Source organism: Gnatocerus cornutus, chromosome 10, assembly GCF_029298725.1.
Source record: "Gnatocerus cornutus isolate USDA-ARS CGAHR chromosome 10, icGnaCorn1.1, whole genome shotgun sequence".
Taxonomy (NCBI): Eukaryota; Metazoa; Arthropoda; class Insecta; order Coleoptera; family Tenebrionidae; genus Gnatocerus; species Gnatocerus cornutus.
The window spans coordinates 1,740,816-1,766,156 of NC_142242.1; the positions used below are offsets into that span (position 1 = coordinate 1,740,816).

At 33.2% G+C, this 25,341-nt stretch overlaps 1 protein-coding gene across 1 annotated transcript in view; it reads right to left on the reverse strand.

Moving 5' to 3' along the window:
* Positions 1-235: 235 nt before the first annotated feature.
* Positions 236-25,341, reverse strand: part of dpr4 (defective proboscis extension response 4) — a 123,112-nt gene continuing 98,006 nt past the window's right edge. The window contains exons 3-5 of the mRNA XM_088047234.1: positions 5,739-5,893; positions 2,856-3,066; positions 236-2,348 (exon numbers count right to left, since the gene is read on the reverse strand). Of these exons, the coding sequence (XP_087903360.1) occupies positions 1,948-2,348; positions 2,856-3,066; positions 5,739-5,893 (767 nt within the window). The 3' untranslated portion in view covers positions 236-1,947. The remainder of the gene's footprint in view (positions 2,349-2,855; positions 3,067-5,738; positions 5,894-25,341) is intronic.

A 25,341-nucleotide genomic window follows, 5' to 3' on the forward strand; every position in this document is an offset into this window, starting at 1 on the left:
TAAGACTTCAAAATGAACCAATAAAGTAACGTTATAGTGATGAAGCAGTAAAATACTTGTTCTTGTTTGTTTGTAAAATATGAATGTTATGTAATGAATGAATGTAAATTGCTTTTATTTATTTGTGAATTTTTACAGCTTCATTACTTAGAAAGAAACTCCGAGTTTAAGTACAAATATTTATTTGGTCATATATTACAATAAAATCTAAAACAGAAATAGCTAAATAGCCTTCTAAGTTTTGAAGCTTATATTAGCGTTATGTCTATTATTGCTAATATTTACATAATAAATTGAAATCTACTTATATAAATAAACAAATATTAGATACATTTTTATTAAAAATGACGCATAAAAAAACTAATACAACAAAAATATATTTTAAGCTACAATATTTCCTAGGTATAGAAAAATGTACGGCGGAATTGTACATCAAGTTTATAAAATAACTATTGGAGCTTCAGAATAATATTTATATCATACATATATCATATGTCCTAAATAAATAAAACAATTTTCATGATGTTTATTAGGCCGCGACTCAAAACAACGTGAAACAAGAACCAAAATGCATTACTTTAAAAAAATATTGACAACCTATAGCGGAATTGAAAACTGTACAAAATTATTTACAAACAATAAGTAATGCATTTCTGGTTTACAGAAATGAAGTGACCTGTAAACTTAGTATTGGGTATATGTATATTAGAGACTGTGGCGTAACGTTTATTACCGGTTTGTAGTGATATGCAATATTAACGAGACTGTAGACTAAGCTGAGGACTGCTTCGATTATTAATTTACATTAAGTTCGTGATGATTAGTCCAACAATTTAATGAAATTCGTGGCAGAACAGAGCAGGTAAGAATTGGGGCGTATATACAATGGGAAAGGTAGGTTTTCTCATTGGTCACAAGCTTAAAAGAAGAAGTCCAAGATCGATAGTTCTCCTATAGGTGTTTTTTTTTCTGTACAAAATATTTTTTCAATGCCTTCTGTTCTTGCAACATACGATTTCTTGAGATTGTTTTTATAATAACGCTGCCTTGGGACTTTTTCTTTAAAGTCATTTGTTTTGAAATGAAAATAAGAAACTTCTGCTAGCCACGGTATTTCTAAAACGAAAAATGTTTAGTCTAAATTAAATATGTACAACCATGGATTCAAACAGTTAGTTATCATTAACGTGTATATATAGACATATTTGACGTTAAGTGTGGGGAGATAACACGAATGATGGAAGAGACGATCATTAAAAAAATATATTTTTAGAAATTTATACAGCTCTACTAATTGGGCAGAAATTGCTATCCAAACCATAAAAAGAAGTTGTGATGGGATCGCTATATCGCGTGAGGTGAAAAGTTAATATTTGTCAGTGCTTCTAAAAATCAAACAAATGTTTGATATCAGACTCCAAATTACAACTACTTAAGCTTAATCGTGTTGTATTTGAAATGATAATGGTAATGAAAAATGAGTTGGAAAATAAGGTCAGGAGAAGGGTTGGGTTTGAGAATGTAAAAGAACGTGCTTTGAGAAGAACGTTTCGATCTATTTTGTTTTGTGACTTTATATAAGGTCGGGAATAACATTTCCGACGTGATCGATTGTGGCCAGTAAAGGCTCAGCCCCACAAAAATTTGATTCCTCCTTCGTTCATGCCCGATTATCAAACATATATGAATTGATAAGTTGGGCGATAAATAATGGTAATAACTCAGACAGCCACAACATATGATATAGGCCAGCTGTAGCATTCATCTATGACAACAAGTTAACAGCAACAACTATGTACATCAGAATTATACAAACAAATGATATAGTGTGGACATACAACAATAACTGGTCTTTCGCTGATATTTACATGGCCACAGTGTATCCATTATCAAATTGATAAACATCTATCGTTGATATAATAGACTGACTTAAAGGATCCTCGTAATTCACCTTTCTAACACAAAGCACTGCAGAAATATAACAAGAACAAAATCTATCGTCCAGCAAATAGCGGTGCTACTATTGTTGCCGTGCTGCATCGCTGCCGGTTGCTCTCCGTTTAGAACGTGCACAAGAACGCTAGCGGCGTCGCTACTAGATGGAGAACAAGTGTAGTTGCCGCTGTCTTGGGGCAAAGCCCTAGAAATCAACAAACGACTTGTTCGTGTTTGCTTCTCAGTGACTACGCTTATGCCACCGCGCTGCGAATAGTTAATCACGTTGCCCCCTCGGTACCAGTAGATGAAACTTGGAGGATCTGGTGTCTGCAGAACTATGCACGTTAAGTTTATATCACTCCCACTTTTGATGTACAACTCGGGATTGCCCACTATTTTGGCCTTTGAAACTGAAAACAAAAACAATTCATTACCACTACATCAATAACCATCGGCTCTGTCTATGAAGATTATAATTACATTAATTTGACCTCGGACTCTCTGTATGTTTGTTTAGTTACCCGGCGCGTCCACCATTTTTTAAATGTCTGCCGAAATTGTCTGTAAGCGAAATTTTTTAGTGACTGGAGTGTTGTGCTATTTTTTGTAGTCTGCACGAATCAGCATAAAATAATCACATGCTAACATAACAGCGGGTACCTTTTTGTTAATTTCCTCATTTAAGTGTTTATTTTTCGAATTAAACGCGTGTTAAACTGTGATTTTGTTTCAATTATGCATCCTTGTATTCAAATTAAGATTTCCATAAAGTTAGTGATGTAGATAAATTGAAACGTTCCATTTCCTCATAGCGCCGTTCGAGAAGAAACGCTAAATGTGAGAGAGTGTTTTATGCTATCCTCAAGCACGTAGAGTGGAATTAGAGCATGAGCGGAACTTGAAACTTTATTACTCACCTACAACGTTCAGTTTGAACGCTTGGCTAATTTTAGGTTCGGTACTGACTTGACATTCGTAGATACCGGAATCTCTAGTTTGAGGGGACGTCACCTTTAGCGTCCACTCGTCGGAACCATCTGTGTGCAACGACTGAAAGCGCTGATCGTTCGTGTAAGTTAGGATTCCGACAGTCAGAATGTGCAAATCTCGCTTGCGGATCCACGACACCTGCAAAATCAAACAAGTCTATCAAAAACAACGACATTGCGAGCAAAAGCTCAAAGCTCAGTGTTTTGATGCGTTCTAATTTATAGCCAAGACCGCGGTAAAAGTCATGGGGACGCGAAATTTCAAAAAGAAAGACTTCATGTAACCGTGTTTTTGCTGTATTGTATGAGATCCATCAGATGTACGACTGAAGCCCAATTTAATTAGCAAATAAGTCAGACAATATAATCCGATAGCTTTAATCTTGAAATTACACCGGAAAATACGTTTGTTTCTTATCTATCGTGGCCAGTTTAAAGCATCTTCGCGTTGTTACAATCGTATTTATTTTACCTCAAGTTGCAATATCTAAAATGTCACCAACATCTTATCTGTAATATCCGATTTACGATATTTCAATGTAGCGAAACAAAAGAGAACATTTTTAAATAATTGATATCGAGACTATCTGTTTACCGTTTTCTTTGTTAAAAAAGTGGATTGAGTCTACTCTACTTTAATCTACTAATACTCCAGGAAGACTTTTAAAAAGTATTCAACCCGGAAATTTTCCGGAAAGTTGCAACAATAAGTCTGCGAAGAATAAAGCTCCTATATGACAAACAACTTGTATCTGACTAGAATTGTATTTACACGTGTGATCGTGACAGCGTTTCCTGTGCAGGAAGTTATTGAGCTCATTTACTTAGAAGGTTCGCATTCTTTCTTGATTTTTGCAACTGCCTTAATTATTGTTTTGTTGTTTTTTGCTCGCTTAGTTCGCCCAATTCGCTTCAACAGTTGGTCTATTATTTATCTGTTCCCGTACATTTTACATTTCCGTAAGCTCCTGAAAATATATTGATGAAAGATGAAGGTAAAATTGGATAAAACATTTCGAGAGTGGCAACGAATTATTGTCAAGTAATGTAATTCGAGCGTTAAAAGTTAGAACAAAACACTAAACATCAAGTTCTCAAGGTTCAATCGTCAATCAACATGAAATATTATTTTACATTTACAAATCTGACAAAAATGTTCAAATTTAGAAGCGGATATTGGTTCTTCTTCTGTAATGTCTATTCGGATGGAATAGCTCGTGTACCTAACGACTTAGATTGTTACGGCTTTGTCATAAATATTTTTCTTCTAATCGGTCATGACACAATCCGGTGTGTTTAAAATGAGGATTCCTTTGATGTTATTTTGGTATACAGGAAGATTAATCAGCGTCACGAACTATCGATCTACTTTACCGACGTGCATTATGCTGGGACAAAATTGTAAATATTATTCTTTGAGAAATGAACAGTCGGTCGCGCTTTCAGAGTGATGAAAAATTCAAGATTTTGAATTTTTTAACTGCAGGCTATAGGAGTAATAATACACGGTTTTATCTTTCGGTGCAAGAGACTTTAATAACACTTTGTAACAAAAATACTTTTTTCTATCAAAGATTTATGCGACTGCGAACGAAGGCGAAGGAGTGAAACATTGATTTGATCGTTTTTAAAATGAACGTCGCGCCAAAACTAAAGACAATTTTCTGCAATTTAAAAGTTGTACAATTTTAACTCGTCAAGAGTAAGGTTTTATGTATTTATATTCCATTTTCTTAAGTAAAAACGTTGATTAAAAAAAGCGATTTTTTGTGTTTATCGCTTCAATTAGTTTTGTGTCGACTTTGTTTACGTTCGAAAAGTAAAAAATAGGGTTTACAAAAATCATTCAAATTGTGAACACAAACGTCATATTTTCAAGTAGACAACCATTTTTCAGATATAAAGAGGGTTTTTGAAAGGTTCGTTTTAATTTTTCTGTTCATTTTAACTTCAAAGCGTGTGTGGAATTGACGCAGAAATTGATGCAAATTGTCTCATGTCAAATTGCTTAATTTTATTTCATTAAAGCCAAAACAAATCCATGGAATTTGTCAAGATTGACATTTTAAGTTAGACGCTTAAAATAGACTGTAAAACGGTTGTTGCAGATGAAGCATATTATTTAATTTGGGTATAGAGGTGATCCGCCATATTATAATTGGATGATTACAAAACTAAAAGTTCATCGAATTTTTTAAATAATTTAAGCATTTCCTGTTGGAATTTCTAAAGCGTATGCATTAAAAATAGTAATTTTGGCAACAAAAAGTAGCACCAACAATTTAGTATTGTTGTAGCGGCTCTCAGGTAAAAATGACTAGATGCTCTTTAAAATATTTGAGCGGGTGTAGATTCTTGTGTAATGTAAAGAGAGAAGACATTGTAGCAGAGTAGTATTCTTTGTCTCCATGTTTTCCAGTGGTTCATTCAAGTGGAGTATTTGCAGCTTTGTCTTTATCTTTTAATGACGTCGCAGAAATAAAATGCTAATTGTGACGTTTGTAACGAGTCCCGGTCAGAGTCTTGTATTTATTAAAGTTGAGTAAGTTGCTAGACGTGGAAATAAAATAATAAGTTTTGTAATTTTATCCGCATAGGTAGGTATTATTGAGTTGGGGAGTTGAGTCTGTAGTTAGTGGAGCATGTATGTAACACGATATTTTCGTTTGTCGGTGGGATTATGTCGGCTTTGAAAAAGTCAGGGCATAGGATAAAGAGTAAATTGCAGGACGGATGATAATTAAAGTGTTGAAAGTGGAGATCAGGGGCCAGTAGGTAAATTGCAAATGATATGCAATAAGATTTACTTACAGCTCTGTCTCCCAGGTTTCTGACTCTACAATGCAAATGAGCCGTTTGGCCCACTGTAGTTGTGACCTCTCTACGAGTTGTATTGTCAAAGTAGGGTTGAGAAAACGGTTGTTCCCAGTATGGACTGTTGTGTTCTGACCCACCTTCTGCACAATCTGCAACAAAAATAAATATTTAAGCGAATGCAGTCATGTTGGATGTAATCTGCATGCACACAAATCAGTCCATTTGGACCATTAACTCCGAACCCGTAGTCTCCGGTCAACACTCGCGGAGCCAATTTATTTTTCAAATTTTACTGCATCATTAAACATTTAAATTTACCTCTATGAGGGCGATACACGACCTGTTCATTAACGTGTTGAAAAACATTCGTTTTATCTTTATTATTTATGTTCGCGATAAGACACAGGAAAAAGAATTCACAAAGTTTCAACGCCGGATTTGAATCTTCCACAAGATTATGTTCCACTGTGTAAAACTAGAAATGTTCGTGACTTATACGATTGATTCGAAAGATTGCTAACGTGACTTGATTTCACCTTTTCTTTCTTTATCACTTACAACAATCCAATTATTAGATACACAATACAATTATTATACGCCGACGCAACTTTTACACTTTTTTGTGATTATACCCTAAGGATACTTCGCTATCTAGAACCGAAATCTAACCACAATTTCTTCCAAAATCAAATAACTTTTATCTTGAAGAACGACCACCAGGAATTTCTAATTGCCTAATCATTTTAGGGAATAATTTACTGTGTGCGTTTTGGTGCCATAACGTCTTTATTAATTTCTATAACCCCTGTTGTTGGGTTAAACATAAGTGTACATAAGAATTAAGATTGGCGTTATCAAGATTAATGAGTAGCTTGGCTTTTGTGCAGTTTCAACCTACTTACCAACCTTAGGAAGTGCTTATTCAAGAGAAAATTAAATTAGGTTATTGAATAGAACCTTTCCATATTACAGTACGCTCGTAGTTCTAGAACATATAAAATAAAAATACTATTATACCCTGCCAGAACTTTTACAATTATTTACTGTTTCACCCTTAGGATTCTTCACTATCTACCGACGTAAATCTACCAACCACAATTCGTGTCCAAATCAAATAACGTTTTATCTCAAGGAACAAAAGTAGCAAGAATCTTTAATTGCCTAATTAGTCACGTACGTTGACGTTGACTTAACGTTGTTGTGCTGCCTTAATGAGCAAAGATAATAAATCCCCCAAATGTGACATATTGATTTATTTCTTTTGATCTCGAAATGTACAATCCCTGCTCAGGGAGACCAAATGATACACAAACTTCCCAGCGGTGAAATTTTAAGCGTGAAAAACGGCATCTTACCTTACCCAACGACCAAACCCTTTCTTCAAGATTAATTTATATTACACGAGACATAACGCCACGTTCCAACATTATAACATAGTTTTTAATATATCTTTCAACTGGAACAAAATTGTACATTCACTGTATTGCTCCAGTCAGTCAAAGTTGAAGCTTAATTTTCTTTTCGATGAACACGTATTGCATTAAAAATGCAACTGCACTTTTATATTATTCTTGAACATACGTAAAACGTAAAATTTCCTTTCAACAGAAAACAGAATATTGCATTTCTCTCTTGACTAAATTATTTCATATTTATTACAAAACGGTACAGACACGCCTTTTTTTTACGTTTTGGGTAAGACGAGCTTTCAATTAATGTTCTCATATTGTGTAAGTGTAATAAAGTCTACTTTTTATGCAGCGGAAATATGGGCATTAAATTAAATTTATATGCTAACACTATTTGTATTCACGTGGTATAATTACTCTAGTTTGTAATACTTTTATACCACACTTGGAACGTTTAAAGCTTCAAAAGCCATTGTTGGTGGAAGTTGTTTTGTTAGTTTTCTAATTATAATTATCTGGGACAACCAAGTTTCGATTTTTAGAAAGACCGACAATTTTCTGATAAGAAATGAGATTTCAGTAAGAAAGTAATTCCTATTTAAAAATATTTTGATATATTATGGTTGAATTTTTGTCCAAAGTGGTTGTATACACAAAGTGAATCTCTTTGATGTAATACCCTGAGGCAACTGCCTCACCTCTTTATAGTTTGAAGCTGATCCTAAGACTTGGAAACTAAGAACAACAAATAAACAGGTGCTTCTCAGGTTGAGAAAAAGTTAATCTATTACTATATGTATATACGGGTTTGTAAATTTTTTGTGTTCTAATGAAATTCAAAGGAATTAAGGGAACATGCTAGAAACAGTAATATCGTCATAGCAACTAAGGCCTCAGGGAAATAGGCTACGTAACCATAACGTTAGATTAATTAACATGGCAACAGTAGTGTTTGGGGTAGGCTAATTTTTTTACTAGGGAATGGATTTCAAGAGTGAATCCAAAGAAATATTTTAATTTTGTCTAGTTTAATTAAAATGTGAGCGAGTTAATGAAATTGGAAGTCGAGTTAATGAATAGATACGTAATGGATTGTATGGTAGAGCATTTTATAAGTGGCACAGTGAAGTGGGTTTGTATTTGAGTGTACGGTGCACTTTAGTTGAACAGCTTAAATAAAATTAAATAGCGCACAATAGCGAAAAGTAATGCTTTGGATTCCTTGGCAGGCTTGGATTTTTCAACGTCTATAACGTTGCAATCTAAGCTTCCCTCGTCCTTAATTTAACAATCTCGAAGAAAATTCGTCCTCTTTCATCGAAAAAGAAAGCAGAATTTATCCTCGAAACATTTCGTCAGTGAATAGGTGCAGAAACAAGAAATCCTGGTGTTCCTCGATCACATTCGTATTTCTGAACTAGCAGAGCGTTCAACGTTATCCTTTAATTAGTTGAATTAGAGCTATTATTGAATTGGTTACTTACATCAAGGGGAAAGTTTACGTCCGGCTGAGCAGCTTGCAATTGATTGGAAAATCGAGAAGTGATTGTGAAAATATTTAGTTTAGTGTCTCGTTGTGTTCGAAAATATTTGTGAAATTTTCAAGTTCAATAAAAGTGCGTCGTTGTTGACAGAAAGAGGAAAGTTTCTTCCTAATTAAGATAAATATTTTCGTATTTACAGCGTAACTCTCTCCACAGTGTGTACTTAATTCCGGGGAAACGTCTGCTGAAAATCTTATCTTCTGTTAGACTTAAACGTCGAAGTTATTAAAGTTGCTATTATAAATGTAATAACAAAGGACCTCATCCGGCACATAGAGGATAAGTGAGGATCATTGCTCCGCTGTTATATTTCTTCAGAGCTAAATACCTTCAACAATAAAATGATTTAATCAAGTTGCTCCGGTTTGCGAACAACACTCTATTAAATGATACAATTTCAATTCAAGCACATATTTTTAGGCATCGAACGAATTAAATTCCTTTCTGTTTTCCAACTAGTTTTATGTTAAAGAGCTCGCAAACCTGTTTTATTAATGAAATCAGCGGTAAGGATGTACAATGTGAGTAAAACATGAATACTCAGAATTGGTTAGCTTTAACACAATATAGTAAACATAACAAATTTAGTCGTTACTATGGTTACATGCTAACAAGTATTTATGTATAGGCAATATACACCAACTATAAAACAAAATAACCGTAGCTGACAATTCGTTGAGCAGATTAAATGTTTAGTTGTAGGAAATGCCGGAAAATGCATTCAAATTGTGATAACATTTATTGTTTCTTACTAAATCTCCTGAAAACAAGACGATGACTCATTGAAAACTACTTTAATCTTTAACTTTGAATTATTAAACATTTTTTTTGGTATAATCGATACGATGAAGTCAATTGCGACTAAAGGCGGAATTCGTTAACAAACCATCGAGTCACCTTTTTCGTTTAATTGATTCTGAATGAAATCAAAAACGGTATAGAAATTTCCTTTTTTAATCCAATCAGAATCGCATGATTTCATTTTCGTATTTGCTTCATTCATAATTCTTCGCTTTGGTACGCTTCGTAGTACGACGTTGGAATTTTACGCTAGCCAATTAGCGATCAGAGCTTCAAAGCAACATTTTCAAAAATTTTATGTAGGATCCGTCCACTATGTGTGCGATGCTGATGCACTTGTTATTATTTTGATACAAGCAGTTTACCTTGAGAGCGAAGAAGCGTGGGAACTAGTTCAGTTTCATTTTCTAGATAAACTTGTTCATGTGTTCTATCAAATGAATCATTCTGAGTGGATTAGGGTAATATTGTTTACAATTGGTAGTAAACTTGGCGGAACGGATTTATGATTTGAATTTTCAGTCATGATTAGATTTTGGGCGCATCCACCATTTTTTTTACAAATCAGTTCCCACTGTTTGATATTCTTGAAATTACTTTATCTTTAGTAAAGTATGTTAGTCGTTCATTGTTTATTTGGAGCTTAGAACTTAAAATTTATACCCAAGGTTACTACCCATGGCACCGTTTTGTTTCGTTGTGTATTAGATATGTAAATGTGAAAAATTTATATTCGACTTGCAAACTTGAAAAACATGACCTGCTACAAAACAATTTGCTTAGGGAATTTTGACAACTGAACTTTATAACTCCACATGTCTAGCAGAGCGTGAAGTTAGCGCAGAGTTCGTTTCTGCAAACCTGAAAAAAATATGCAAAACTGTCATAAATTATAATTATTCGACAAGTTTCGTACGAAACTTAAACTTGGATTGGACCTATCGCGATATTTTAAATCAAATTTGGGTCAAATGTGCGCAAGGTCTCTCCAAGGTAGCAAAAAAGTCGTTTTATTTTTGGTGCTTCTATATTTGAAATATTAATGTTGATAAGTTTCTTACCTCCCACGATGGGATTGGAAGTGGATTCTTGAGAGCGAAAGAAAGGGGAAGGAAAAATCGATTAAAACATGTTATTAAAGGGGAATGCAAATTGCGCCCCAAATAAAACAATATTTCGTGTACATCCTGATGATGCAAAGTTTCAGTTTTATTAAAAGTTGACAGGGCGTACAACCCTAATTACCCTTTTTAAATAAGTGAAATAAATTCTATAGGATCAGTTAGTGGTGTTTATTTCCATCTAACTAATTGGTATTGATTTCACTATTTTACTAATAGTAAATGTAAAAAACATGTCACTAAATAACGATTATTTTAAATCCACATTTAGTTGAAATTTATGTCATCAATTCACTAAATTTTTTATAATCTCAAACAATAACTCGACATAGCGTGACACATATTTTTCCATTTAAAATTGAATGATGGCCGGCAAAAATTGAGTGAAATTGAAAAAATATCCTCCCGTTTTGTTATAAATTGTTTTTTCGTTATATTTAAATAAGCGATTACAAGCGACCCATATCAAAAATGACATATTTTTTAAAGTTAATAAAATTTAAACATTCTAGTTTTGTTTAAGATTCTTTTTATTACAAGCAGTAAAAGATGTAATCATATAAAATGTAAATGAAATACTTTTCTTAGACTTCTGCATTTGTTATTCAACGTTTTATAGGCAAATTATTCAATTGCTCTTTACATTCTGTGACGCAAAATATTTGGTATGACTTGATTTTGTAATTCAAATTCCCTTTTCTAGCAACGTACAGGAAAGTTCAAATTGTAGTTGTTATTACAATTACTGTTTTAATAGAAAATATAGCAGTGAGCTTTTGGTGTGCGCTACTGAAAAAGATAAATTCCGTGTCATTCATATTTTCAGCAGTTTTTATTGGTGGTTTATAGTTTTACGGTTGTCAATAAATAATTACTTTGTTAAAATTTGATTTATCTTTCTCCATTTATTTCGCACCACATTTTCAATGGACTTTACATCAAATAGTTAAATCCCTATTGTAAAAATAAAAACTATACAAAAGTTCTACCGCAGCGGTGGTAGTAGATTTCCATTATGGCCATAAAAGCGCCCAAACTACATATTTGTGCAGTAACTTTATTTAAAATAATTTTTGCATTTAAAAGTAGTATAAATTTCGCAGATTTTATATAATTTTTTACGACCGCATCCGGTCTAATAATGTGTCGGGTGACATAATTTGTTTTGTTTATATTTGTATTTCACTTCGCAAAATTGCACCTACACGAAATAATAAAAGCTGGGCTTTTCCGGATTTTAAAGCTCAACGTTGTTTGACATGTTATTTGATTTTTCGTGATAAAACCGCAGTTCTTGACTTTTATAACGAGTTTTCAAATAATTTTAAAATATTGACTTGCTTTTTGCAAAACTGATGTCATTTCAACCAGGTCGAGTGTCATAGAAATTTTTGCCCGAAGCCACGGACATGAACAAAAAATATGTACGGTTCGGAATGGAAAATTCGTTTTTTTAACAGAACACAACTAACGGAAAATTAAATAAACGCCATGAAAGTTCGGTTTACGCGAAGGTTAATTAAGTATGAACACGTGAGCTGTCCGATGTTTGGAAATATGACAATTTTTTAACCTTCCGGGTAAATGATTTATGTCTGCATAATTGAAATTAATCGTTTCTGGAAACGATTTGTGGTATAATTTTACACAATAACCGGGTTTCATTTGAATAGTTGAAAGGTTATAATTGATTTTGTTCAGGTAGTTTTGTTCAAAGTTAAAAAGAAACATGTCTAAGTTTGATGGTTGTAATGATAGGAGAAGAGGTTTCTAATGCATGGGGAGAAAGGGAGTTGTAGTAATTGGAAGTATAGAAGAGATTGGTTGTGCATAGCTTTGTGAGTTTCGAAGTAAAGAAAAACCTTTTGGGGCAAATTAAATTTGCAAAAATCAGCGATAATCCAATGAAAGGAAGAAAACTGTCTTGCTTTTACGTGTTATTGGTTAATAACAAAGATTAATAGTCTAAAGTGTACACGTTATGAAATATTTTATGAAAATAAATGTAGTTTTCTGTTACGTTCACTTGATTAAGATCTTGATTAAAACATGGCAAAGTACGTTAACTTTTATAGTTTTAAAATGGGGAACTATGTCATTAGTTCGTTTATTTTTACCTGTTTTGTTAGAAGAAGTGATCATTAATCACTGGCCGTTTATTGTCTTGTTACGTTGGTAATAATGAAAAGAAAAATGAGTTAACACGAAGCATAGTTGTGCCCTATAAAAGTAAAGTGGTCTGTAATTTGTGTGGGGGAAGGTTTTTATAAAAAGATTCCGAGGGAAATCGTATACCTTTGAGGTTAGCCAAAACTTGGGTGTTTATTTAACCTTTATATTCATTCGGCCAGGGTCTCAACGGTCCTGTTTATCCAATGTTTTCCTATTTGGTATAATCTCCAGTGATATGCGAAACCGGATCATTTGATTATACGTTGTATCATTTCCTAACTCGGGAACAATAAATTTTCTCCTCAATTTCCAGCGTCAATTTAATATTTCTTACACTTTAAACGTCGATTTAAATCCTCAAAGTTGCGATTTGCCAAAGTTTTGAGAGTGTTTAAACATGAAAGTTTCGCTCGAAATCGTCTTGTTTAGAATAAATGGGATCCGAAATTTTTTGTTTTATTGAAAAACGTGCTAGAAATCAATATTGTTTATTGTTATCGGTGCATATTGTATTTGAATTACCCACTAAACGACTTCCATCCGTAAACTAATGACCTTCCTTTTGTCGCTACTCTCAGGAAATACATTCAACAAAAAAACGAGCTGAAAATGGAAGTACGCATATGTGAAAGAGAAGCTCAAAGAACGCCCGCATTCAGAATATTATTACTTCTTTCCTGAAGCGTTGTATTGACTCCGGCTTTTAAAATGACGAAGGGAAAGACACAAATCACAGAAGTTCAAAACATGAGAACGAAACGTCAAATGTAATACTAATAATATTGCACGATCCTTTCAAAAAGCTGTAATTAAAGCCAACCTGACATTCATTTTCACAATTTTTTAATGCCAAGCAACGATATGATAAACTTTTAAGTTTTTTGTGAAGATCTGTCTCGAATTATGGCGAGGTCTATTTATTAGTTTTAGATACGACTCGTTGCACTTCTATTAAAATCTCTATGCAACTAAGTGCTTTTCTTATTAAAGCAAAAATGTCAGAAACTTATGGTTTAAAGAAAAGTTTAAACTATCCATAAATTATCTAAAATGACATTTTGTGCTGATTATTCAAAAATGAGACGAAATTTGGTCACTCTCATTTGAAAAATTAAAACAAAACAAGGTCTTATGTTTTTATTGTTTTGCAATTCAAATTTGAGCTAATATTATGGCCAATACGATTGTCATTAATATTTTGTTTATTAACATTGCATATTGATGTGTGTCGCATCGTCCAAAAGCTCCGAACCCATTAGCGTAACATTAAAATTTTATTAATGCGTTTTCTTGTGTGAAAAAAAAAGAAAAATGTAGTGTTATTATCTGCAAACTTTCGGAGATAAGTGAAACAATAAGTAGTTTTTACTCTTCAGCATCAGTGTTTAAGTTTTTGTAACAAGTTTCATAATTGGATCGTAACAACATATGGAGTGTTTTCATTTCGTTCTAATTGTGGTGTAAATAAAACTTCAAGGAGTTATTTAAAGTACGTTAAAACAACATCATTAGTAGAAATACGAAAGGAAAATAAAGTCCGTTACGTTTTGTTGGATTCTATTTACACGCAACTAAATATCGATCATAAGAGACACACTAATCAGAAATTACAACACGCCAAGGAAAAAGAATGAGAGTTAGAAGAGCTGAGGGTTTTTTAAGTTGGGACTGTTTGTTTAATAGAATTTGTGTTGGAATGTTAGTAAAAATGTGTTTTCTGCATCACATCTAAATCTATTATGATTTAAATATAGGGAGTTGGAAACCGGGTGGTGATATACTTGCCCAAAATATTTAGTGGTAGGTATAATCGCTAGGGTCCGCATATTTAATATGTTAAGGGTCGTACACATTTACGTCGCATATCTGGCACTTAATTTCAAGTTAATCCGTATCGTGGTGTAATTTACATCTGACCTAGGCTTGGGAAAACTTAAGACGTTGCTTCTATTGTTCTAAGAAATAAATTCACGGAGAGAGTTAAGGGTTTCACTTTCCTTGTTTAATTTCCGCGATAATAATGGACATGCAATTGTCCAAAATTTGCTAATTAAGTTTCGGTCGAATTTATGATAGTAATTGGAGGACAACAGATCGTGGAAATGATGTAAAACGGCGTTAAAACCTGGACTATGTAATTTGGAGCGCAAATGGTTAGAACAATTACCTAATAATTTGCAAGAATTCTAAAATGGCAGTTTGGAATATTCACATTAAATCCAAGTGGTTCGAAAACAGATGCCTCGATCCGCTTTAATTACAAAATAAAAAATATCTGAATTAGAAATAATTGCGAACGTTCATTTTTGTAAAGCTCTTAAACGATTTTACATGGCTTTTTGCACATGAAGACACAACATTATGAAATCGTTTGGAGGATTACTCCAATGCCGCATGTTTTCGAAAATAATGCTCAAATATCCATTACACTTTATGTAGTGAACTTAGCTTTAAAACGAATTAGCAGAATAATTTATTTAGGTGCTTGTGACAGCTGGATAATATTTTTACCAGTAATTACTGTAAAAATAAAACGAATTTAATTCAAAGACGCCTTCAAAAGTCCAGTACCAACCTAAAAAAAGCAGATTTACTTTCCTGATTCAGTTTTTTATGTGTCTAGCACAACAAGATTTGTTATTTTGTTCTAAAAACGCAGTAAACTTTTTTACAGCACTAACGGACAGCTGAATTTTTTACCGCCATTTTTATAGTTACTCCAACCAGTTAAGAGCGTCAGTCCTGAGATATTTCTTTTCTTTAGAAAACGTCATTCTACAGTTCGTACTCTACATACTTAAAGAGCGGTCGCCATTTGCATTTTTGAACCGTAAATAAAAACTTCTTTTTGCTCGAAACGCTCGCAGTAAAGCGCAAAATAGTTGTAGCAAGAGAAAAAAAATTGTTAATTAACTAAAGTTAGTAAATTTAGTCACATGAAAATTTATGATCGCAACAATTCTTTCTGATTTTCGTTGGTTTGTCTTTGAGTTCGAATTTAGCTGTTTCGAGGAGAGACAAACCGCCCAATTTGTTTTGTTTGAGCGAAATGTGTATTTATTTAATCAACAAACCCGATGTATAAAAACGTTGACCAACCGTGAAAGGAATGCTGCGCTCGTGAACAATATTCTTTTAAAATGTATGTACCGTCCTTAAATGAAATGATCTGAAGCATGCAAATGTGGGAGCTTTACAGGAATATATCGTGTACGTTGAACAATTTATTTAACGTTTTATGAGGCATTGTATAAATAGGATAAATTGAGTTGTTGAAACAATAAAAAAACAGTAATAGGCGATTTTGTAGCTTGAATAGAACTAATGATTTGTACACACATGATGTAGTCGTTTCGCACGTTTTGTTTTCCGCATACTGTCTGTATTATACTATATTTCATTCTCCATTCTATCCGAATTATCTCTCAACTGAAAAAAAGTTGAAAACGTTAACCTCGTTGAATTCAAATGTGGTTAAAAGTCAGAGCATGCGTAACATGAAAAAAACCTTAAATTTAATATAACGAGTGCTGGTTTCTGTTTTCGTAATTAGAAAGCTTTCTTTCTGTTTGACAGAGGGGTTTTTTAAGGTTTTAATCTACAATGCGTTAAAATAATTTAAAAACGTACATAGCGAAGGCATTTATCAAGAGAAGAAAACGCCAAAAGCGATATGAATGATGAAATGAGGGTGGACCAAGTTCGTTGGAGCATTTTGTGTAAAACGTAATTTCGTTGCAAATACATTATTGTGAAACTGGTTAAGATATCGGAGCGTATCCGTAACAACGTTCTTTACAAGGATCGTTTTCTAATTAAATGCAAGGAGAAAGCATGCAATAACCACCTCTGTGGTGCCTTTATAACGAGTAATATCACTTTGAATAAAATTGAACGAAATTTATTTTTCAAGTGGTTGCGTTAAAACAATTTCACCTTCTCGGTTTCGTTAACGGAACCGCTTTAGAATACAACAAAACATCTTAATTTTAATGGCTTTATTATTCAATAGAATTTACCATTTGATCTTTTCGCAGTGTAAAAGAACTTTTATCGGTTTTATAAATCAAAAGACACAGTGCGCGTACTTTGCCAGATTTTCACAACCCTTAAACATGTCGCACACAATCGATCAACTATTTTCATGTTTCAAAGCTTTATAAAAACAAAGCAGTGTTTAAATTTTGAAAGTCTGTTGTAAAGTTTCCATACTTTCCGCAACTTAGACCACTCCAAACTTTCTCAAATGCGTCTTAAAACATTCTGAAATGATTTACTTTCCCGGATCATCAAGTATTCCAACTTTATCTTGAAATTTATTCACTGTCAAATCATAAAGTTGCTTTTCATTACAAAACTATTGTAAAGTATTTTTACATCACCGACGGTAAAAACAAGGAAATTACTAAATACAATGGGCTAAGCAAGCGAAACTAATCTGGCAACGCATAATTACACATAGACGCTGCTCTGAAAGCTTTCATCTTCAACACAACCAGATTTTTCACGAAATATTATACCTACTCCGCTTACAAAGCTTCTGAAAACTGATAATACCAGCATATCACAGACTTTGTGTGCTTTTTAAATTGTTAGAGTCAATTACTCACAAAGGATGCAGAAAAATTAGTTGCGGCGATTTTTACTGTGTCATAAAATAACAAAGTTGTCGCAAGTGATTTTGCGGATTTCCGTGGTGTTTAAACGTTGTAAATGGTCGTTTTAATGGAAGTTTAATTAAAAACAAGTATCCAAGTTGTTCAAAAATTATTTGTGGGGTTGTTGAACACATATTTTTAAAACTAACAGAATTCCTATTTCCAATTCAAATTTTTGCAAAAACAGACGTTCCTCTCGTAAATCAATAAAATGAAGCGTTTACATGATGAAATATGAATTGTCAAGATACAACTACCTCATGGCAGCAACTTTTCGTCTGGCATATAAATAATACGCTATTGTAGAGTGACTTGTAAACAGCAGTTCTTTTATCGCCAGTGAATTACAGCACTTGATACTCGTATATTCTGACATTGGATAACCATCACTCTTGTATAAGTTTTAAAGTTAACACGACGTAAATAGAACATTAGGCTTAGACGTGCAAAGTCATATGCAAAGGAACAGCTTCAGAGTTGTGACCCCATTGACATAAAGGAGACCGAAACTGATTTGTGGCTAACAGAAGATTAATTTGTCGATCAATTACGTCCGCAAACTGACGAATTACCACAAATTTGTACTGAAAACCACGCACAAACCAACGAAGATTATAAGCTGCTCGTACAAAATTAGAAAAATAATTATTTCGATGAAACTTCTTTTGGTTTAAGAACAGTATCAAGTGGTGTAATCATTCAGCCAAGTAGCTTGAACAAGTTTGGGGAATGAAACCTAACCCTATTGTCGTGTACGAGATCAGCTGGAGCATTGAAACAAAGCTTGAACAAAATTAAAATTCCTAAACTTTCTTAATTATATGGCAACTGTCCCTGCCAGATTTAGGAGATTCGGTTTAGATGTAATTTCCTAATCAACGAGGCTAAAAGTTGGGATGTTTGTTTCTGTAATGATTTTTTCTTGTATGTAGAAAAAGTAATGTTATCCGTTGAGAGTATCATAAAGAGAACACGGGATTTTCTCTACTTTCAAAATTTTGCTAACTTTGTTTAGGCAAGTATTGAGTAAAATACCGGCTGTCTCTGTGGATTAAAGTCGCGAAAATTAGCACACGAAAATACATTTTATTTTTCCTTGTCTGCAGGATTTTTATTAAGTAATGATCTCAACGAAAGCTTTCCACTTTAATAAACATTTGTGAGAAAAATGCTAAGTGCAAAGTTAACGAATCAGTTCGGAATTTTTGGTGGTTTAATACACGAAATACATCGAGCATAGATGTCAAAAACTAGGATATGAAATTTTGTAAGGGCTAGTGAAAATGTAAAATATCTTGCAAGCTTTGTAAGGAGTTTTGGGGTCAATCTTGCTGTTGTTATATCGTCTATTCTCTGATCAAACATGTAAATAATAAATTGGGCTAAAATTGTTCCAATTTCATTACTGGTAAGCGTAAATTGTTGTTTCAAGGGAATTGTCGATAAAGAGTTTTCAGCGTAAATTTGCCGAAGCAGAGCAGGAATCATGACTTGACCTCAGCGGAATCGGAAATGAGCGTAACCACTGAAGCCACCGATCGTGAATATTTAAATACTTAAAAACTTGTGAATATTGATTTGTATAAATTAAAAACTAAAAGCTAAGTGCTATAAATAAAAGTAAAGTCGAAGCTTTCTTCCGTCGATAAAAATTTATATTTTGACTTATTTTATTACAAATATTTTTACAGACAGATATATTTCCTCACTGCGAAGTTAAAGTGTTTCGCTTGAAAATTGTGGAAATTTATAGTAACGATCATTTTAAAAATTCAGTAACTTGAGACGGTGTTCTACTATGAAAATAGAAGGACTTTACCGACTGGAAAGATTATTATATATAGTGAAGCGTAAATGACTGTAAATTCAACTCGAATAATTGTATGATAATTAGAAGCTCTATTTTACAAATTCAGATTCTTTTAAGATTCAGATTGTGAGTTAAGAAACTCAGATTCTTTTAAAATGAATTTTTTACGTAGAATATAAACTATTCAGCAGATGCTTGTAAAATACTTATGTAGAAAATAAACAAACTAGTTGCTGCAGATCTATACATAATTAAATTGTATTTTTGAATAGAATTACAAACTTGAGTCAATATTGATTTTATTATTAATAATAAATCTTTGATTGAATTTAATAAGTAGTTGAAATAATTTCAAGTAAAATATTAAATATTTGTTTGCATTAATTTTAATGTCACTCTCATTAGAGTTAAATTTTCCATAAAAAATATGCGTTCGGATAACCGTGCTGTTTTATTTTGGATGATTTATTGAGGTATTTAAAATTGAATAAATTTAACTGAGCCAAAATTTATTTCTTAACTAAGGCTATGTTATTCTTTCAAATTGATCGTATTATATTTAGCTGTTTGAAATTACAGTGGATTATCAGATTTGTCTTTAAAAACTTCCCGATTTAAACGATATTTTTCGATTGATAGTTGGAAATCCCCGCAATTTAATTAATTCGCCTCATTATGAGTGCAAGCAAATATTAGATAGAAAGTCGATATTAAACGAGCTAAACTAACAGAGTTATTTACGGATTTGCTTCAAAGTAAATCACATCTGTCAAGTTATGCGCAGAGTTTATCGAATAATTTTCTAACTAGATGAGTCCTTAATCAGTTCGCAAACGATATGTTGTTGAAAATATTAGACGTTTACAAATTTATCAGCATATTTTTAAACTTTAGACAACCGCAAAGAGCTTTCATTCCGCGGTTTTTGTACCGGAAAACCACACCTGAATGTTCTTTTGTGGTGGAAGAAATACTGGCAAAAAATTAGTTTTGGAACTTGCTCCGGTACATAAATCAAATTGAAAGTGGGGGTGTTAAAATTAGACATCTTAATCATGAATTTAATGCTATAAATATTCATATCTTCTGGAGAGAATTAAATGTGATAAAAAAAACACCACTGGTTTGGAAAGAAAGTTGGGAAGTTTAAGATTCACGAGACACGCTAGATAATGATTAAATTGCATGTGCACCTACAACTTCTATTTTTATGTTTTACCAACGACTAATGACCGCAATATATAGAATTGGTTTGATTACTATTGAATGTCTTGACCTTGTCACGAAACAATGACCTAAAATTATTGCCAATTTAAGTGGTCAAGTTATAACGCTATTTAGATTTCCATTAAAAAAAAATCGATACATTAAATAGATTTTGAGTGGATTGTACAAATGGTAAAAAACAATTAACTTTTGTAGCAAAGCAGCTATAAAGTCAAGTTTTTTATTACGTCTGGTTGCTATCAATAATATAAACTTTGTATTTTTAGCTACAGAGTGTAAGCGCTGACATTAATCCCTGTTTAGCCTCACAAAGAAATAACTACAATGGTGGTAATAAAAGATAAATGTTTTTGAGCGCAAACTATCCAGACAAATTAAAGGCTAACGTTTGAGATCCCACTCTGCATTTAAATTTGTCCTTTTTATCCGGTACAAAGTAATTTTTTAAAGATAATAATGATGATTATAGGATGTAAACTAAATACAATTAATCAAAGTTTGAAGTTTGGAACGTTTATGGCCCGATATGCCCTATTAGTCGAAACTACTGACAACAAACTATTTTATAGATAACTAAGTCAATCTGTACGGAAATCGTTCCCAGACTTTGCAATCTGGGAGTCAAATACGAACTTTTAACAACCCCACCTGTAAAGTTAGATTTTCAACACTGACCCCATCAATTATATTAACTTTTATCTTGAAAGTCGAATTGCAACATTCTCTGCTTTTCTGTACAGATTTTTGTTGTGTTGAACTTTGCCCGAATAAAAGGTTTATAATGCTCTCTCTGACTCCAAATTGGATACGGTGGGTTTAGGGCAAATTTTATTCGAGTCCGTCCAGGAAATCTAGGGATTCTGCCAAATCTGTTTATGCTTTAAGCTGACGAGAGTTAATTAAAAGCATTATGAAATTAACACGCAGTCACTTGAAAAAATTCGCAAATAAGTTTCAACAAGTTTAATACAATCTTTTTACGCCACAGTGGGAGGTTAAATTTCTGTAATTTACCGTTCGCGGCGAGTGTGGTTGACGTAAAAAGTGATTCGAAAAAAATAATTGCCCACCGAAAGCACAAACAAGAAGTCAAAGCTTTTAGAAGAAAATTAGTAAGTGAAAGTCTAGTTGGCCGCAATTCTCCATGTTTTGCTTTAATCCCTACTTGGACCCTCATTAATTTTGTAACCGTCGTCGAAATCCGGCTCTGCTTTTACAATGCAAATCAAAGTGACCTTTAAAGAACAACACGTAAGAATTTAGGTAGCGCTAAATTAAGCCAGTTGTTAAATTCTGATCGCCCGAAACTTCAGGTTTAATTTTCATGTTAAGTTAAAAAAGTCCGACAAGATTTATATTGCATATTAAAGAAGTTTCTTCTAGCGATATACTATGAAGAGTGAGTCTTAAACGAGCGCAAGAAAATCCAGGCAATTATCTTCTCGGCTTTATTTTTGTGGAATAATTGCCGGTCATAAATCTTTACAGAGTGGTCACTTTTATTCATGAACACATTTCGTGGCTGTTAGTTTTAAAGTTGTTTGGGGGCGGGAAGTAACTTCACGGTTGACACAAACCGACAATTTTCAGTATAACACTTGAAAAAATGGTGGATGCGCCGGGGGAATTCGGTGTAAATTTCAGATTATTTAAAACTGCAGCAAAGATTTTCTTATGAAGTTTTAGTTCCTCTAACTGTAACGTTCGTTTCTAAAGAGAAGGCGGTCGCTTTACTATTTGTTAATCCTCGGTCTCTTTGTAGCGGAAACGTCATCGTTCGGTTTTATAAGCTGCCGCCATTAATTTCGAAATGAGAAAGTTTTTATGCGAAACCTACAAATGAAGACGCTTTATAAGGAAATAGTACTTTCCATCATAAATGTTAGCCGACTGTCTCTAAGAGCCTTTAAAAAGGGCGAACGGCTGCAACAACCTGTGACCTGCAATTAAATACTGAGTGCTGCGACCGTAAACCTAAGTCATATATTAGAAATTTTATGGTGTCTTAGAATGTAATAAATTACGGTTTCTAATGAATGTCTACCGGAAAGTCCACAAATATGAATCCAAAATGGTTTCTGAAAGTTCTAAATTATGCAGGCGATGCGATTGGAAATAATAAGTCATAAATTCGTTGTGAAATATATGTTGGACATCTTGTTTCTCAAGAGAGTAATTTAATTGGAACTGACGCTAACTTGCTACCTGTATTTATAGTTAATTATACAACTTTGATTGTTCTTAGACGTAGCACTTGAGATCAATCAGGTTTAATTTGTTCTCGTGTGCTATAGAGTAAATGTACGTTTGGAACGTTGCCCGGACAACTTACTTAAATATCGCCGCATTTAAACTAACTAAAAAGTTACACACAACAGTCTGTTCAAGTTGTAACTTTGAATTTTCTAATTAGTTTACAATATTTTTGCCGAGATTATTGTGTTGGAAAAGTTTAATTAAATATGGACATTATAACAAACTTTCTATTGAGAAAACCGCACATTGGTGCGATTTGTGTAAGTGGCAGTTTCTTACGAAGAACCAAAACACAACCTTCACAAGCAGACGGCACTAATTAAAACTTGTTTTGAAATATCCGCAGTAAATGTTGTATAATAACCAGAAGCACAAGATCATCTACAATCTATACGGAAGTTAACCTAAAATCATCTTATTGTAAAATAGCAAGGGATCTGTGCTTCTGTTTAGCAACTTGTGCAGTCTTAGTGATATACTAAATCTCACACAATGTTGGGGTGTGTATAGATCTGCTATAATGAGAAAGTTACTGTCACTTGACATCCCTTCAAGGAATGCCTATTTGTCGGACGAGAGATTACTACGTGTATGTGTTCAATATGTGCACCGAAGAGGAATAAGTTTTAGAAAATAACTTTGTGGGAAGACGAAAGAGGCTCTGAGACGAATAAAATATTTAAATGTAAACATTTTCAAGAATGGGGAAAGAGCCGCTTTTGTAGTTGGGTAATTTTTGGTCTCGAAATGGGCAGCAAATAAAAAAGAAGAAAGTCAATTTGTAAGGTACTCAAATTTAAGAGAAACCGTCTCAAGGTAAGCTAGGTCACTTGGAATTACTTATATATTAATAATGTCTTTTATTTCGTTATCTCAGTTGTCGTCGGGTCTTTTAAAATTCACATCCATCCTTGACGGAGGCGAAGTCAGAAAAAGATTTAAAAAATAATTAATTGAAGAAACAGTCTCTTTAATTAAATACCGAACGTTGCTGCCATTGATTGAATCTTGAAAGTTTCGCTGTGTCGGACTGACAAACCCCAGTTTATTGTGTAAAAAGGATTATAAATGTCAACCATGAGAAATAATAAATCAATAATTAAGTCTGTTGTGTGCACTTGTATAGGTGGTTTCATTGTTATTGTAATTCCGACTGCAATCCATTGGGGAATTATTTAATCTTGGCAACAGAGTGTGTGAAATAAATGTGGGGATGAATGGATATTGGTAAGGGTTGTCATGAATTGTCATGTATCGTTGCGCTTTGTCTACTGTTATTAGGGATTGTGATGTATGATAGGTTGTTTCCAAAATGTACAGTCGGAATTGTAGCTGAGTGGATTTAGGGGAAGAAGGGTTGTAGTCTGTTTGTTGATTTCGCCTGTAGATTAACTCGGAATTTATTTATTTTGTATTAGGTGAGCGAAGCTTGTCGTGGTCCGGTGTTTGGCACGTTCGCTTGTCATGTTCGTGTCATATAATTTCCGTGTTTATTGTCAGTTTGCCTCGAACTGACTCGGGTATATTTTTTTCTTACGTGGCCATATAAGCATTTAACGAATCTACCTTCCATTTATAGAGCCACACCTGAAAAGCTTGTAATATCACTAAAAACACACACTTTATTGCATTAAATTTTCACTTTTAGAAGCTGTCCAAGTTTGTTGACACTTTTATTTATTTGCTCCCAAAGCAAAAACCGTAAAAACTGTTACGGTATGATCGTGTAAATAGACGACAAACATTGACTGCAGAGTAATTGGGCCGGTGAATAAACAATTAACACCAATCACAATTTTCGTACTCGTTACAACAAGATTTAACTTTGTTAATTGAAACAGTAAATTAACTGGTTCATGCGAGCTCACAAAGATTACAGTTTCCAATTTCACAAAAAATCCAGACACAACAGCTGCTCACGTTTTTTTTAATCATTGTTTTTACACTACGTTTTTGTTGTTGTTGAAAAAGCAATTAGAAGTGTTTATAATACTTGATTTGAAGACTTTTTACAACCATAGGTATGTTGTATGCATAATTTATTTTTCTTTTATCAATTGATAGCTTTCTATTTTTATCAATAATATAATATTTTCCTCACCATTAGCACTGATGGCATTTGACTTCTTTTAAATGACTAGACTTTATAGCACTACTAAACAATTGTAGTTCTAAATTACAAGATAAAACATTCATAAACAAAATGATTATTATGTTAATGGTACTAAGCCGGTGCACTGAATCGTTTTAACTTATGAAATATTGATCGTTATCTAAAATATGAAATTCTGTAGAAAGCGTCTTTGGTCGAAAAGATCGAATTCAATTCGGTTGTCTGTCACGTCTGACTTTTGTAGACTTGCTCATTACCCCCATGAAAATAATTCGGTGCGTTTTACGTGTTAGAAGAACGAACAGAAAGTTCCGTCATTTTTATGTCCACTTCAGTTTACGATTAGAGATGGGCAATATTAGCAGTAGGAGCTTCAGTAAGTTCCTTTTGTTTGTGTTTATTATACATCCATGTGGACACCTGTTTCTGTTGCTATAGAAGCAGGTAACGTTGAATTAGAAGGATTATTTATGGGAAAACAGTTGC